Genomic DNA, 16,157 nt, shown 5'->3' with positions numbered 1-16,157 from the left:
AGAATAGGAAGGAGTTCTTGACATTTTCCAAAACCTCAAGTGAAGTTATTGTAATTTTAATTCACCATTTGTTTGGTTATTTGTTGGCAAAATAATCCCATATTTTCCATTGAAGCTTGGAATTAGTCTAAGAGGTAAAACTAAGATTATTTTTCCATGAGGTCAGTGATTTCTTTCCCTTGTACTTTCTATTTGTTAATTTATTTTCCCTTTCTGTACAGAAGAATCTTAAGTTTTTCATCTCCAACAAGTGCATATGGAAAGGTTTAAGAATTTCATTCTTTTGTTTATTTATTAGTTGTTTCCTTTAAATATGTAGACTGAGCTTTTTGTATATGGAAAGGTTTAAGAATTTCAGTCTGTTGTTTATTTATTAGTTGTTTCCTTTAAATATGTAGACTGAGCTTTTGTATATCTCGGGATTTTTAGATTTTGGCTAATTCTATGACAAATTTATTTGTAATTATTTTGGGTTTTGATTTTGTAATAACTATTGGCAGACTTGTGCTATGCGCAGAAAAATTTGATATTTGTTTTTTGTTAAATGTAAAAAGAAATATTAGAAGACACTTATAAGTGTTAGTCCCAAACCCTTCTTAAAATGATTGTGATTATTTTCTAACAAACTATTGCTTATACAATATATTTCATTTTCTAAATTAAGTTATTATATTTGTTATTTGAAAGGTTTTTAAATTTTGTCAGTTTTTTTTTTTTTTTTTTTAGGGAAGCATAATGCATTTTACTTTTAATTATTATATAAGGTAAGATATTTTGTAAATAATGTATTGTGTGGTTAGAATTTTTTTCTTGTACACCTTACAAATATTCTCTATAAATCTTAAATGGCTTAAAGAGTAAGTAGATACAAGTAAATTCATCATTTATATTTGAAAAAGAAAATACAAGACTTTAATAACCTACAAACACTACGCTGAGAATGTGACATAATTATCAATGAAGTAAGTCCTCTCTCTACACAAACCTCCTCACAATGCATTGCCGAAATTATCTGAATGGACAAAAGTGGACCAAAATGAACTAAATTGGAAAGAACATACTAAACTAGACTGAATGGACCAAAGTAGACCAAAGTAGACTAAAATGAGTTGAAATTGAGCTAATGGAACAAAGTGGATCGCAGTGGACAGAAATATACCTAAGTGGACCGAAATATAACAAATAGATCGTAGTGGAATGAATGGACCAAAGTGGAGTGAAGTTAAACGAATGGACTGAAGTGGACTAAATAAAACAAAGTGGACTGAAATGGACTGAAGTGGAACGAAATAGAGATGATGGACTAAAGTGGACTGAAGTGGAATGAATGGATCGAATTTGACTGAATAGACCAAAGTATACCAAAATGAAGCTAATGGACCGTAGTGGACCGAACAGACCGACCTGAGACAATGTTTTATGGAAGTTTATGGATAATGAAATATACCCCACTGTAGTTACATTAGGTCTTGGTGAGTAAGGGCTTGTTTGGTTAAAAAAAATGGTCACTCAGTTTTCATCACCCATTACTCATCACTCAAACTCTATTTTTTCACTCACTCAAAATAAAACTTGTTTGGTTTCAATACTCAATCACATATCTCACCTTTTTAACCCAACTTTTTGCCAAAACTGTGGACCCCACCCACTGACACTACACAGTGGTTCATTTTATCCCATCAAAAAACCCATTTAACGCATCTAACACCCATCTTCACAAAATACCCAACTTCAGATCCAATCAAGACTCTTAATTCCCTAGCCTCTGCTTCTGTAACTAGAGCTCACCACCTCAAATTCCCAAAATCAAAATCCCCACTTGCCAAAACCAAAGTCTTTCCTCACAGCTATAGAGGCTACTCAACCGTTTTAATCTTCTTTCCTTTTTCAATTTCACTTCCTTTTTCAATTTCACTTCCTTTTTCAATTTCACAATACCCATTTAAGGCACCTCTTTCAATTTCACTTTTCTTTTTCAATTTTACAATACTTATCTGCAGAAAATAAAGAGACCCATCTCCTCATCTAGATCGCAGACCCATTTTCAGCAAAGTTTGAAGCTTCTATTCTTCAATAGCCCTCAACACAACCACAACCTCCACCAAAAAACCCACAAACACAGAAAACCCAAACCCAAACCCAAGACTTAGATCAAAAACCAAAATCACGAAAATGAGGTGTGGGTTTTTGTTTCTGGGTATAAATTTATGCATGTATGAAAATGGTGGAGTGGGTCTGAAGAAGAAAGAAAGAAAGAAAAAGAAAAAGAAAGAAGAACCAAAAAAAATTTTAAAAAAAATTGTTGGAGTGGGTTTGAAGAAAAAAAAAAAACTTTGGAGTGGGTCTAAAGAAGAAAGAAAGAAAGAAAGAAGAATGAGAAAATGCCGTTGGTGATGAGTGGGTCTGACTTGACAACACACAAGTCATGGGCCCCACAATCTCAGCTAATTTACGGACTTGCCACTGAGTGATTGGTTTTGAGTTTTGAAAACAGCAAAATTGAGTTTTCACTTTCCATCACTTACACCCATTTTTTTGAGTCACTGAGTCATGAAGATGGTGATCCAAAACTCATCCAAACAAGTGCTCTTCTATGGACCCACATGATTTGGATGATGAAAACAGAAAACTAAGTGATATCACTCAAAATTCACTATATTCAAACAAGCTCTAATATACTTTCAATTTTTTGAGGAACTAACCAGTCACTCGTTTTAGAATAGAGATACTAGTATATCTTTGATTGAGACTAGCCTTATCTATTGTTACTAGGGGAATGACAGTACTTTCCTATAGTAGAAAGACAGCTACAGAGTAGACATGACTGACTTGGAATATAAAAACAAGATGAAAAACTCAAATAATACTGATTACTGAAGAACTGGCAACCCTCAGAAGTGTAAGACAGACACATTGTACTCAACCACAGCATCTCCGGTTTTTTGATTAAACGAAAATGTCTTTGCCAAATCGTAGCCCCAAGCATAACGGAAAACTCCAGTGCCTCCAACGATTGGCATTTCCCTGACCTTATCAAAAGTTGGATTACGCCCAAGAATGCTAAGTGCACTCCCATTATACGTACCTTCCAAGAAAGCGAAATTCAACACCATAAGCAGCAAGCCAGAGTCACGTTGAGAAGCAAATGCATATATTCCCTGAGCTCTTCCCACAAGCTTTGTCAATGGGTCATCTATCATCATAGTAGTGCCAAATGACCATTTTGATGGTCCAGCGATTCTAATGGCAGTCGGGTTTGTGCCATCAAGGGTGTCATGGAAATATAAGTGGAGGCGGGTCAGTTTCTCCATGCGTTTTGTCGATTTGGCCATGGGGGATTGTTATGAGAACACTCCATTGATGGTGGTGAAGCAGGAAGTTGAAAAGAGCATGAGATAGAAGGGGAATAAAGTGAGAACTGAAGTCATATTGAAATAGTTAATGAATTATACTAACGGATGCTCTTAGGATAATAATTAACAATCTATTTTAAAAAACCTTTGACATAATTTTTATGAAAAATAGAAAAAGCTGTTAAAACATTAATTACATTTTTTTTTCTTCTCTTTTTCAATAAAAACTTTCTTAAATGAATTATTAACTATTACTCTAAGGGCATCTGTTCGCATTTCTAATAATTAATTTCCTACCGTGTGTTGTTTAGTTGTAAAGGAAGTTATTTATGGGTGGTAAAAACTAAAAATTGGCTATTGTTGGAAATTGAGTAACTTCGACGGTGTGGCCTATTTCGGCTGAATAACTTGGACATTATATCCAATTTTCAGCCTTTTGTTATGTTGCGGCCTTCAGCAGCAATTTTCTTAGGCTTTCAATTACAGCAACATCTCCCAATCAAAATAGGTAAAGTACTTCATCTATTTCCTTCAGACTAACTGACTTGATATTGCTATATATATATATATATATATATATATATACACATGAAGTTATTTCAAAGAATAGACACAGTTTTGTATTAAAAGGAGTGGATGACCACTTAAATATTAAGTTCTATATACAATCACTTATAGATTTTTCTATTTTTTCGACTACTTCCTTTTATTTTATAACAGCTATGACATAAACTTTCAAATGATTTGTGGCATAGGCAGTTACATTCACCAAAAGTGATGAAAGAAAAGGAAAGCTATTGCTTTCATGATTCTGGGATTCTTCAAATTTTATCAAAGATGGCTCTCAGCCTCACAACAATAACAATGAAGGGAAATGGGATGCTTAATTGTGAATATCTATCTGAAAACATGTGACATGACATGCGAAATGAGTATTTCAGAGTGAGCTAGGTGTTTAAATTTGCCCAAGTAAATTAAGCTCTTCTTATCCAGCTGGTGACAAAAACATGACCCTGGAGTGCCTAAGCTAATAAGATAGTCGTTTTTAAAACGCAAATTACACCAACTTCCCTAAGGCCTAAGGTTTGAAGGAATATAAAAACCCCGCTCATTTAAAAATGACTAGTGGCTAACAACTGAAATTAATATTTCTATTATTTAAATTTTTAATTTTTTGGTTATATAACCAATCTAATTAGTAAGTTTTATCATTTTGAAGTTATTTTTTATGAGAATTTAATTTGAAAAATATGTACTTAGACTCATTTGTGATGGACAATAAATGTTCATATGGAGCTATTTGTTATATAAATCAAAACATCAAAGGATAGAAATTTGTTTATGAGCGTAGGAGAGAGTTCTTGATATTTTCCAAAACCTCAAGTGAAATTATAGTTGTCGAACGCGGCCGAAATCCAACCTCTAGCCCAAACCATACATATATTTCGACCTTCTGTTAACCCTAATGAAAGTGAAGGAAGACAGCTACCATAATTAAAACCATCGATCCCATTCTTGTCTTCCAATTCTCTCCTATTGAATTACTTTTAGAGTGGAAAATTCGCCACCTAAACACAAGATCTCCACTTTTGTCATTGGAGTGCTGTTTTTAAACCATATAGATGGCAAAAATCTTCAAGCGACCTTAAAGTAATTGTGCGATCGGTTTTGAGTTCAACGATCGACTTTTTAATGTTAGATTACTGTGAAGATGAAGGCTAGATCTGCAGTTACAGCAGGAGAAGGGATCTCAGATACCATGTTTGTGTACTTGTATTAGAGGTCTTATAAGTCAACGTGTATCACAACTTTTTTATAGTGGATTTAACGAGTTGGACTAGGTTTTTCTTGGAGTATTTTACCTTGTTAGATTTTCACTTCGTAAACAATTCATCGTCTCTTGCACGTGTATGAATGCGTGATTGTTTTTGTTGCGTTAGTTGTACTGTTTTACGCCACCAATGAATAAAAGCCACGTCATAATTTTAATGGAAAATCAATACACTTTAGCACACACAATCATAACTCAATTAAACCTACAATCCTCAACACAAATACACGATATTCTCTTAGACCTTAAAGAGCTAAATGCCTAAACCCCAAATCCATCTCCTCCTCTCCTCACCGGCGCTCCTCCCCGCCACATACGCCGCCGCACACGCCGTTTCTGGAGCTAGCACCGCCGCACCCAACTTCAAGGTTTGTTTTATGATTTGTTATTTCCCCAAATTTTGGATTTCGAAATTTTGATGGGTTTGGGTTATTTTTTGGATACCAATCTGTTCATATTGGTATGGGTTTCGTTGATTTGTTATGGATTTTCTGTTTTTTGGCAATTTCATGTTTTTTGATTGGATTCTTAAGTGGTAGATTCAAACCCTAAAAAAAAAAAAAATCTGATTGTGGTTTTTTATTCGTTAGCCTAGGTTCTTATGAATTTTTTTTGGCTTCGAATCATGATTCTTGTGTGCTTCCCTTTTAGTTATGAAATTTTTTTGAGGTTTTCTATGTATTTGGATCCCCTGTATTGCTCTGCCCTTTGTTAGATGAATTATGCACAGTTTTACTGGAAAGTGGTAATCTTTTAAGGCTTAGAAATTGGAGAAAATTCTTCATGAAGTGATCAGCTGAAAAAAAAAAAAAAAAAAAAAAAAAAAAAAAAAACCATCACATTATTTAGTCATGGTTTACCCCTTTAATTGGTCGATTGTGGAAAATTATTTGTTTACTTAAGATATAAAGAACAAACGCATTGTAATAAAGTTCTAAGCTGACACTGAAATTTTTTCCTCCTTACTTAGTCAATAGGTAAAACCTAAATTCATCCCATGAATACAAACTTCAACTTGGTAAATGGAACGTGGGTTATTTCCCCAATGTTTTCTCATCATTGTTCTTAAATGGTCCTACCCAAAACTCAACTAGTTGAAAGTAATGTAATTGAAATTGTGTTAAAATATGGACTATTCTAAGGTTGGACTTGGCTCATAGGAGCTTATTGTTTTCCAAAGAGTGTGTAGAGAAGAAATTTGTAGCTATCCCAAGTTCACTGGACACTGTAGAATTCTTATATGAAATGATATGGGTAGTTTAATTGGGTTTGCAAATTTTAGCAGGTCCTAGAACTGTAGATCCAAAACTATCCCCACAAACACCATCCAAAAACAAAGAGACAAATAAACGTCCAGGTGCTCAACAGGGTCTAAGGATTGCATATCACATCTTCAGGAAGGAGGAATGTTATATGTTTTGTTAATTTATATGACTTATGAGTGTTAGTATTGTGTCTATGTATGTCCCCTACTCTCACTATCTTTTCCATATTCTTGCAGCCATATAATGAGGAAAGTAAGAAAGAAAGGGAAAGAGTGAAAGAAATGGTTGCCTTCAAAGAAAGGGAAAAATGAAAGAAATGGCTGCCTTCAAGGATTGCCAGAACCTGCAAAATACAAAGACTCATGAAACTTGCCTGGATGGTGACTACCATGTGACTTTGGAAGCAGAGTTAGAGAACTTCCTTGTGCCTGATGAATCAACTATCAACTTGGCCATTACAAAGATGAATGACCCTATGCTTCAAATTGACTGTGTTGGCTCTCTCGACATACCAGTTGAAGGATCCAATTTGCTCTAGAGCTTCAGTTAGTGGAGTTGCTTTTGTGATGGGGGAAGGTGCCTATATAATCAGAAGATGGATACTTGTACTGTTGTACATGCATCCTTCTTTGGTCAGTCTTTTGCATAGAGTAGTGTTTTCTTTTGGAGCTTTTGTATATGTGTACATATTTCCCATTGGCCATTTGAGCTAGCATTATCATTTTTAGTTTTGGCAGCAGCTAAAAGAGTAGAAGTACATTACAGACCCTTCAATTGTATCAATTTTGTATCAGTAAAAGGTGCTTTTGTTGTACCTAAATTCATGTTCACTTTCTTAAGCTGAAATCATGCTGGCAAAGACGCAGTGGTAGTATTGGAAAACTCATGGACTTAATTGAGCCCTCCAGGATTGTTGATCCTCTTTACAGCTTTTGGGGAGCTATGGCCTATCTCTATTTCAACACTTTTGACATCTTTCTTCTCTACCTTCCCAAACTTGACGAATTGCCCTTTTCTGTCTTGCAAAATTGTCATAAAAGTATCTAAAAGTAGTGTTTCATTGATTATTTTTTCTCCAATTTTAATTGGTGTAAGGTGATTAAACAACAATCTTTTCTTAAACATTTTTTTGCCTCTGAACTGTCTGAACATAAACTCTGTGACAGAAAACTATCACAAACATAATGTGAAAATAGTATGTTTATCCCAAGTTTTGATTGACATTGACGAGAAGGAAACTTCACTCAACACCATAGTGAGAAACTTACAATTGCATTTGGACTACTTAACACAACATCGGAAACAAGCATCCATGTTGTGATTGATTGAGGATGTGTGAGGAATGCCATTCAATCATAAAGCTCATTTATAAAGTTTACAATCGCATATGGCATACCTTACTTATATGCTAAACAAAACAGAAGAAAACATCCAAGATGTGATACAAACCTATTGTGACATATTTTGCCACACTATCTCTATTTTATACTAGTATACATATTAATTCACACCTTCTTCTCACAATCTGGTCTTGTACGCGGGCATGTGGTTATATAAAGATGGTGTCTCTCAGTCGATGATCCTGAAGGATTACCATTACTTTTATAACTCTCATTCTTATCATTCTCACTGTGGTTATCTTCGTCAGAAGTGTTGCTTTCCTTGTTCTTATTATAGGCATCAACTGTTGGCACAGAACCTAATATTGGATTTCCCTTTGAGCTTGACTTCTCAGGTTGATTATTTGGCTTTACATTAGTTTCACCATTAGTCACCTCTTCTAAGAGAAACCTTTTGGCATCACCTTGGATACAAAGCAAGAGTAATCCACAGCAACCAGAACCACAAGTACTGTCTACATGATTAGCCTACACTTAAAAACCAATAAGTTAATTTTATGAGCAGTTACTGAACCAAGATTAACATATAATTTAACAATGCAATTACAACTCAAATGAACCAAACAATGTTGAACATCTTGAAGCAATATATCTTCTTTCTCTGTTTCTGTTAGATGCAGATGATGAATATTGAACTCAAGGATAGATTTTATAGAAGAAATGTCTTTGCTTAATCATGATTAGTAGGAAATTAAAATTTTGAATGCAAGCACTAAGAGTTGAAAATTTTAGTGGAGCAAACACAATTTATTGCCCTTGTTGGGAAAACTTGTGCATGTGTGCTTGAAAGTTGGCAGCCAAAGTACTAACTATGAAAATGTGTAAATAATCAATGGAGATTTTCAATAATGGTATGAGAATTACATGGTGTTATTACTATAAATAATCTAACAAAACTCTGACAACTCTTAACAGATTCACATTCTCTGTCTCATACATGTTGTACTGTTTTCTCAATAAAGTTACTATTACCTATTAAAATAAAATATTAAAAAAAAAAAAAAAAAAACAACGGGCAGAGCAATAAAAAGGAAGCACAAGAATCATGATTTGGAGCAGAAAGAAAAAAAAAAAGTTCATAAGAACCCAGACTAACAAAAAAAAAAAAAAAACCACAATCAGATTTTTTTTTTAGGGTTTGAATCTACCACTTAAGAATCCAATCAAAACCCATGAAAAGACCAAAAAACAGCAAAATCCATAACAAATCAACAAAACCCTTACCAATATGAACAAATTGATATCCAAAAAATAACCCAAACCCATCAAAATTTCGAATTTGGAAATCCAAAATTTGGGGAAATAACAAATCATAAAACAAACCTTGAGGTTGGGTGCGGCGGCGCTAGCTCCAGAAATGGCGTGTGTGGCGGCGGATGTGGCGGGGTGGAGCGCCGGTGAGGAGAGGAGGAGATGGATTTGGGGTTTAGGCGTTTAGTTCTTAAGGTCTGAGAGAATATCGTGCATTCGTGTTGAGGATTGTAGGTTTAATGGAGTTATGATTGTGTGTGCTAGAGTATATTGATTTTCCATTAATATTATGACATGGCTTTTATTCATTGGTGGCGTAAAACAGGACTTTTACGCCAGCTCCTGACCAAAGTTAAGCTCGACAATGTTTTATAGAAGTTGATGGATCATGAATACTCGTCTCTCTAACATGTGATATACCTCATTGTAGTTACATAAGGTAGAGTAGTCTTGATGAGTAATATACTCGCAATTTTCTGAGGACCTAACCAGTCACTCGTTTTAGAATAGAGAAACAATATTTGCTAATTGAGAATAGGCCTTATTCTATTGTTACTAGGGAAATGACAGTACTTTCCTATAGTAGAAACAATACTACAGTCTACAGACATGCATGCATGACTGACTTGGAATACTAAAACAACTCTCAAACAATATTGATTACTGAAGAACTTGGAACCCCCTCAGAAATGCAAGACAGACACATTGTATTCAACCACAGCATTTCCGGTCTTTTGGTTGAACTGAACTGTCTTCGCCAAAGCGTAGCCCCGAGCATATCGGAAAACTCCACTTCCTCCAACGATTGGCATTTCCCTGACCCTATCAAGAATCGGATTGTGCCCGAGAACGCTAAGTGCACTCCCATTATACATACCTTTCAAGAAAGCGAAATTCATCACCACAAGCAAACCAATGTCATGTTGAGAAGCCAATGCATAGATGCCCTGTGCTCTTCCCACGAGCTTTGAACTTGCCTCTGGCCCTTCTGTCAATGGGTCATCTGCCATCATAGTAGTGCCAAATGACCTTTCTGATGGCCCAGCGATTCTAATGGCAGTCGGGTTTGTGCCATCAAGGGTGTCATGGAAATAGAAGTGGAGGTGGGTCAGTTTCTCCATGCGTTTTGTCGTTATGTCCATGGGGGATTGTTCTGAGAATACTCCATTGATGGTGGTGAAGCAGGAAGTTGAGAAGAGCATGACATAGAAGGAGAATAAAGTGAGAACAGAAGCCATATTGAAACAGTTTTAATTTCTTACTGTGTTGTTTAGTGGTGGAGGAGAGTATTTATAGGGTAGTAAAAAGTGGCTATTAGATAAGTTTTAAAATGGTTTGTGGCATATGATGCGCAATTGCATTCACCAAAGTAATGAAGGAAAAGGAAAGTGAATGCTTTCATGATTCTTGGGGGCTGCAAGTCTTGTTGATGAAGATGGTTCTCACCATTAACAATGATGGTCACGCTTTGTTCCAAGAAATAAAGTTCTCCTGCTCAAGCTGGTAAAACTATGCTAAATGTGTGGATCGAAAAGCTAATGACAAAAGCATGACCATGGATTGCCTTAGATAATCATATATTCTACTATTTGCTAATCTTGATATACTAGTATTCCAAATCATGTTAGAGAGTTCATCTTCCAGTTAAGAGATGGCCTAACCTAAAACATGGCTTTTTTTCATACCTTCCAATGTTTTGATAAATTTGGCTAGTCTTGTATTTCATAATATTTTAATTGTTATCTCAGTGTTGCATTGTTAACCAGGTTTGATTAACTTCATGGTGATTTTTATTTTTTATTGCACTTTTCAACCTTATCATGAAGTGAGATCTTGGTCCTTCGCACATGTTAATCACAAAATTTGAACTGGAAAATCATCGCATTAAGCTTCAACCATAGATGATAGGTGCATATTTAATCATTTAAATGAGAAAAAAGTTGAATTGCATGTGTGTGGCATTTCATTTAAATGGTTGGTACCAAAATGCAGAACCGAAAAAAAAGAAGCTTTACGGTGAAAGCAATTTGTTTATTTATTGAAAGTTGGCAAAAGTATAGTTGTACCCAAAAAAAAAGAAGAAAGTGAGAGTTTAATGAATTGTACATAAATAAATAAGTTAAACATACTAAAATGCTAATATCCAAAAGCCAAACTCACAACTTAGGACTAATTTTGGTATTGAATAGTTGAATTTGTAGGGTATGGTGTAAAGAAGAAAAGCAATTGGTATAGCTTTCTTTCAAGTCTCAAATGCACCGGAAAAAACAAAAAATTCCCCTTTTGTACACTAGTGTGGCCCATTCTTGGAAGTAATGATGAAGCTGAGTTAAATGATCTCCATAGGCAGTAGAATATTCTGATGATCTGATGTGATTGTTCCCAAATTTGGAGTGTTATGAGAGTCTAAATTGGTCCCCCGGTGTATGTGCTTTAATTGGAGAATACTGGTTCAACACTGAGATTCTCCATTGTGGTGTCCATACCACTTTTCTTTTTGCCTCAGAGGAAACAAATGATTGAAGATGAGCATGCTTGCTTCATAAACAAGGCTATATAACTTTATTTCTGGCAGCTTTCTTTAATTTTTCTTGTATGTAACTTAATGTAAGTTGCTACAACTGCATAGTATTCTTGAACGATCCTTGTCTTACAAAAATGAATCTGATACACACACAAAAGCAACTGTTAATTGCATACAAGTACAACTATGCAAATGCAATTTTTTTTTTTTTGGGAACATATATGGGACAGGTTGTTCTAGGAAAAGAAGAGAAGATGCCGTAAATTGCTTAACAAATAGACACAACTGATTTAATTGGCCAAATTTGGACTAAATTTAACCCACGTATAGCTCAGCCTGAAAAATTGTGCAAGCATAGACACAGGCCACAGGCTCGAGCCCAGAACATTGGGACTAATACAATAAGTATGTCGACATACTAAAATTCAGAATAGATTTTACAATTGTATGACGTGGCATATTGTTAAGTGTGGGTAATAAAAGTAATGTCAATATTAAACAATATGAGAATCAATAATAACCTACCAATTTAACATGTGTAAAATTTGTTATATTTGTAATATTACTCTTGCAAGATTGAATCATATAACTTTAGCACCCTCTAAAGACAAAAAGAGTGAAATTTTAGGTATACAATTTCTCTGTCTCTAGACTTTCTTTTTGTTTTACACCATATAATTTAACTTTTATGATCTCTTCTAAATCGATTTACTTATAAAAATTTGTAAGTATACAACCATATTATTGTGCCCATTTTGTTAACATCTGTTAGAATCTTGACACTAATAAAGACAACATTGTTTTAGATAAGGAAAAAAAATGTTATTTTTAGTAAGTTTAATGGTAAAAATGTGTCTGACCACAAGAAAAGAAATAAATTGACATCATTTTAATTGTTGAGATTTAAAATTGCAAGTTTTAAAAATCAAGAGTCCAATTTAAAGGTGATTAAAAGTACATTTTAGCCACTAAAAAAATAAAAAAAAAAAAATTATGTATTTGGTCTACTACTCCAATAAATTGCATTATGAGTTCTTCTAGAATCATAACTTTTGTGTCACAACTTTGATGTGATAGACTGTGATTGACTTACTATCACCTTCATATAAACTCATAACTTTTTCTCCAACACTCACCATTTGTGGTAAAAATTGTAACATTGTGTCCCTAGATTTTCTCTGTGACTTTTTTCAACTCAAATATGTTGCATGACAATAAGATATGCTAACTGATAATTCTAGTTCAATGTTCTCATGCGTGAATATAGTAGAGTTTGGTGGGCTTTTCCTAAGGGTGCTTAAGCTTTATAGAAAGTAAAAAGTTATCGACGAACTCATTACTCATCCAAGGGTACTACTTTTTTGCTGCCTTTATGAAGAGCTTGGGCTTGGGCTTCATAGCCGGTCTTTGAGAAACATGTAAGGTCAGTTCATAAAATAGCTGCAAATTTTTATAAGCTTAATCCCAATTGGGCCCTACTAATTTGAATAGTTAGACTTGGGTTGGACCTTTTGAGTACAAAGTATTAAGTGGCCCAAGCACTAGTTGAGGCTTTGGTCTTTTGTCTTATTTAACATGCTCTTGTACTAAAGCCTAGATATATACTTGTCCAGGCCCATTTTCAAAGGGGAGTCAAATGTCAATACTAGGAGAGTATTTTGTGTATCGATTGCATACGATATCCGTCTTACTTGGGATTCACTGTATGAGAAAGGTATTGTATGCAACCATTTCGTAAAATATAAATCCAATAAGTAAATTTCAAAATTTTGCTAAAAGAGAAGGAAGATGGTATATAGGTGCAAATATCATGTTAACCTTAGAATTAAAATTAGTATTTGATACATATATATTTGATGATAATGAGTATGAATAAACTCTCACTCATTCCCGCTCCCTAATCACATGAGATTATGGTGAGCATGAGGTTTTTTTTTTTTTTTTTTTTTTTTTTGGTGGGAAAAGTATGAAAGCTAAAGTTTTGAGTAAGAATTAAGGGGAAATATCATTTGGCATCACATGCTAAGAGCATTCCCATCAGCTCTCTCATAAAAAATGTCATTTTAACACATCAAAAACCTACTTTATCATTTTAACACATCATTTTACAACATACCATTTATCAGATGTTCTATACTTCAATTCTATACATTAAAATAATATTTTCTACACAATAAAATAATATGTTAATTACTCCCTATCATCCTCATCCTCATCCTTAACAACAACGGCATAACCACCACTGCCGCAACAACATCGACAACCACCACCAGCACAAACCTACATCCACCAACGCCACCTCAATTTATTAAAAAAAAAAAAAAACACACACACACACACACACACACAACCAGAGAGATCGGCACGGCAAAAAACACAACCAAATCAAACAAACCCAAAGGCAAAACCCACCACTGCAGGCCGATTAAGAGAAATCTGATAGTGGGAGGTTTCGATGACGTGGTGGATGGCACGACAAGCTCGGCAGCGTGGCGTGGCGTGGTGATCAGGCCATGGGTTGTTATGGATGTGGTGGGTCGGGTTTGTGTGGCTGTGTTGGTGGACGGCGATCTGAGAGTGTAGATCGGGTTTGTGTGGCTGTGTTGGTGGACGGCGATCTGAGAGTGTAGATCGGGTTTGTGTGGCTGTGTTGGTGGACGGCGATCTGGTTTGTGTGGCTGTGTTGGTGGACGACGATCTGAGAGTGTAGATCGGGTTCATGTGGCGTGGCTTGATGCTCCGGCTTGAGTTTCGTCGGAGAGGGAGGCAGTGACGTGGAGAGAGAGAGAGAGAGAGAGAGCCGATACATTTCGGTGAAGGAGATGAGGAGACATAGGGAAGAAAGAGGAGATGAGGAGACAGAGGCAGTGGGCCCAGCAAGAATAAAAAAGTAATATAAATTATAGTAAAGGTGAACAGTATGCTCTCAAATTTAAGAGCGTACTGTAGCATGTTCCAAAAAAATGGCACATATAGAACACTTGATGAAGCTCATATTTTGGAGTTTGATGTGCCAAATGTCAAATATTATAGCATTTAGCACATTTAGCACACCTGATGAGAGTGCTCTTGACTAGAAGAATGTTGTTTTTTTTTTGGGACTGAAAATGTAAGATATATACGCATATTGAGTCAACATAATTTGTGTTTATACCAGTTTATTGTTCGACTAGATCTGTAAAGAGAAGACTGTTCAAACATGATATAAATGAATTTGGTAGTTGAAGAGGTTACTCAGTAGTTAAAAAAATTAAAAAAAGAAAAAGAAAAAGAAAAAGAGGTTACTCAGTAGTTAGAAGAGACATTTGGTTGGGAATTTAAATGTGGTAGACAAGGCATATATATATATATATATATATATATAGAATTTCACTCAGTTTCATTGCAACAATATATCTGAGGCAACCATTGCGCCTAATACAATAGACTACTGTATTCGTGAAAACAACTATATAAATAAAAACATAGCCAAGAAAGCACAAGGAAATATCAACATATATGCCAATGACCTCTAGCTTATTTGGCACCTCCTTCTCTTATAAGTATTAGAAGAATGAGAATGCGAATTTAAGATCCATTGGTACATGTAACTTGCCAAAAGAAAAACAACAAAAACTACCACTGCTATTGATCGAATGTGGCTATGTCGTGCTAAGCCCGTACATAAACATTGTACTCAACAATGGCATCTCCTGTGCTAGGATCAGCTGAAATTGTATGTGCCAATGCATAGCCGCGAGCAAACCTGAAAAGCCCATTACCTCCAACAATAGGCATTTCTCTCTGATCAAGAAGCACTGCATTTCTCCCAAGAATGCTAATGCTACTACCATTATACTGACCTTCCAAAAATACAAAGTTCATAACCATAAGCAATGCCAAATCATTTTGAGCAGCCATGGCATAGAGGCCTTGAGCTTTTCCAACAAGTTTTGATGTGGGTTTTGGCCCTTCAGTTAGTGGATCATCAGCCATCATTGTGTTGCCAAAGTTCCCAATAAAACTGTCTGGTGGCCCTGCAATTCTCACAACACTTGGGTTTTTGCCACCTACAATGTCATGGAAGTAGAAGTGGAGGTGGGTCGTCTTGTCATCTCGCTTTATTGCTATGTCCTCTACGACTTCCTCAATAAAAACTCCATTGATTGTATTGAAAAAGATAGAGAACTGGGTGAAGTAAAGGGTGAAGACAGTGAAAGAGAGAAAACAAGCCATTTTGGGAATTGTCACTAGCACTGTTCTATGTCTTTTTTTAGTAGGAACACATTACACATGAATCATTTTATAGACAAGGCAAAGGACAAAGTTGATTTTCTTAACATTATTAAAGTTACATGAACTTTTAAAAAGGAATAGCCTGCAGGTTGATGCATCTTGAAGAAACCATTCCTTTTGTTGGCTTTTTTATGGGCTTTCAAGATTTCGGGGAAAGTTGTTGTAATTTTGAAGAAAGAATGATTATGCTTCCACTCATCACAAGAAATCCATTAACACGCAAAATGAGTCTGTACCATTTTTAGAAAACCAACATGT

At 35.2% G+C, this 16,157-nt stretch overlaps 2 protein-coding genes, 1 long non-coding RNA gene and 1 pseudogene across 3 annotated transcripts; 1 reads left to right on the top strand and 3 right to left on the bottom strand.

The window, feature by feature from the left end:
• Positions 1 to 2,891: 2,891 nt before the first annotated feature.
• Positions 2,892 to 3,428, bottom strand: LOC126722581 (dirigent protein 22-like; annotated as a pseudogene).
• Positions 3,429 to 5,324: 1,896 nt separating this feature from the next.
• LOC126723717 (uncharacterized) lies at positions 5,325 to 7,331 on the top strand. Its single transcript, XR_007654427.1, has 2 exons — positions 5,325 to 5,552; positions 6,686 to 7,331. It is a non-coding gene; the product is annotated as an uncharacterized LOC126723717 (long non-coding RNA).
• Positions 7,332 to 7,627: 296 nt separating this feature from the next.
• Positions 7,628 to 10,378, bottom strand: LOC126723716 (dirigent protein 22-like). Its single transcript, XM_050427495.1, has 2 exons — positions 9,173 to 10,378; positions 7,628 to 8,317 (listed from the first exon to the last, which is right to left on the bottom strand). Exon 1 carries the CDS (start codon positions 10,336 to 10,338, stop codon positions 9,784 to 9,786), a length of 555 nt encoding a protein of 184 aa, XP_050283452.1. The 5' UTR covers positions 10,339 to 10,378; the 3' UTR covers positions 7,628 to 8,317; positions 9,173 to 9,783.
• A 4,604-nt stretch (positions 10,379 to 14,982) lies between these two features.
• LOC126723715 (dirigent protein 22-like) lies at positions 14,983 to 15,895 on the bottom strand. The gene has a single exon (XM_050427494.1). It carries the CDS (start codon positions 15,837 to 15,839, stop codon positions 15,276 to 15,278), a length of 564 nt encoding a protein of 187 aa, XP_050283451.1. The 5' UTR covers positions 15,840 to 15,895; the 3' UTR covers positions 14,983 to 15,275.
• Between the last annotated feature and the right edge of the window lie 262 nt (positions 15,896 to 16,157).

The sequence above is a fragment of the Quercus robur genome, chromosome 4 (assembly GCF_932294415.1).
Source record: "Quercus robur chromosome 4, dhQueRobu3.1, whole genome shotgun sequence".
NCBI classification, from domain to species: domain Eukaryota; kingdom Viridiplantae; phylum Streptophyta; class Magnoliopsida; order Fagales; family Fagaceae; genus Quercus; species Quercus robur.
The sequence above is the reverse complement of the archived record's forward strand: the minus strand, read 5'-3'. Positions and strand labels throughout refer to the sequence as shown.

What these genes read in the sequence shown, in the direction of transcription:
- LOC126723716 (XM_050427495.1), bottom strand. Translation starts at nt 10,338, where the DNA reads ATGGCTTCTGTTCTCACTTTATTCTCCTTCTATGTCATGCTCTTCTCA.
- LOC126723715 (XM_050427494.1), bottom strand. Translation starts at nt 15,839, where the DNA reads ATGGCTTGTTTTCTCTCTTTCACTGTCTTCACCCTTTACTTCACCCAG.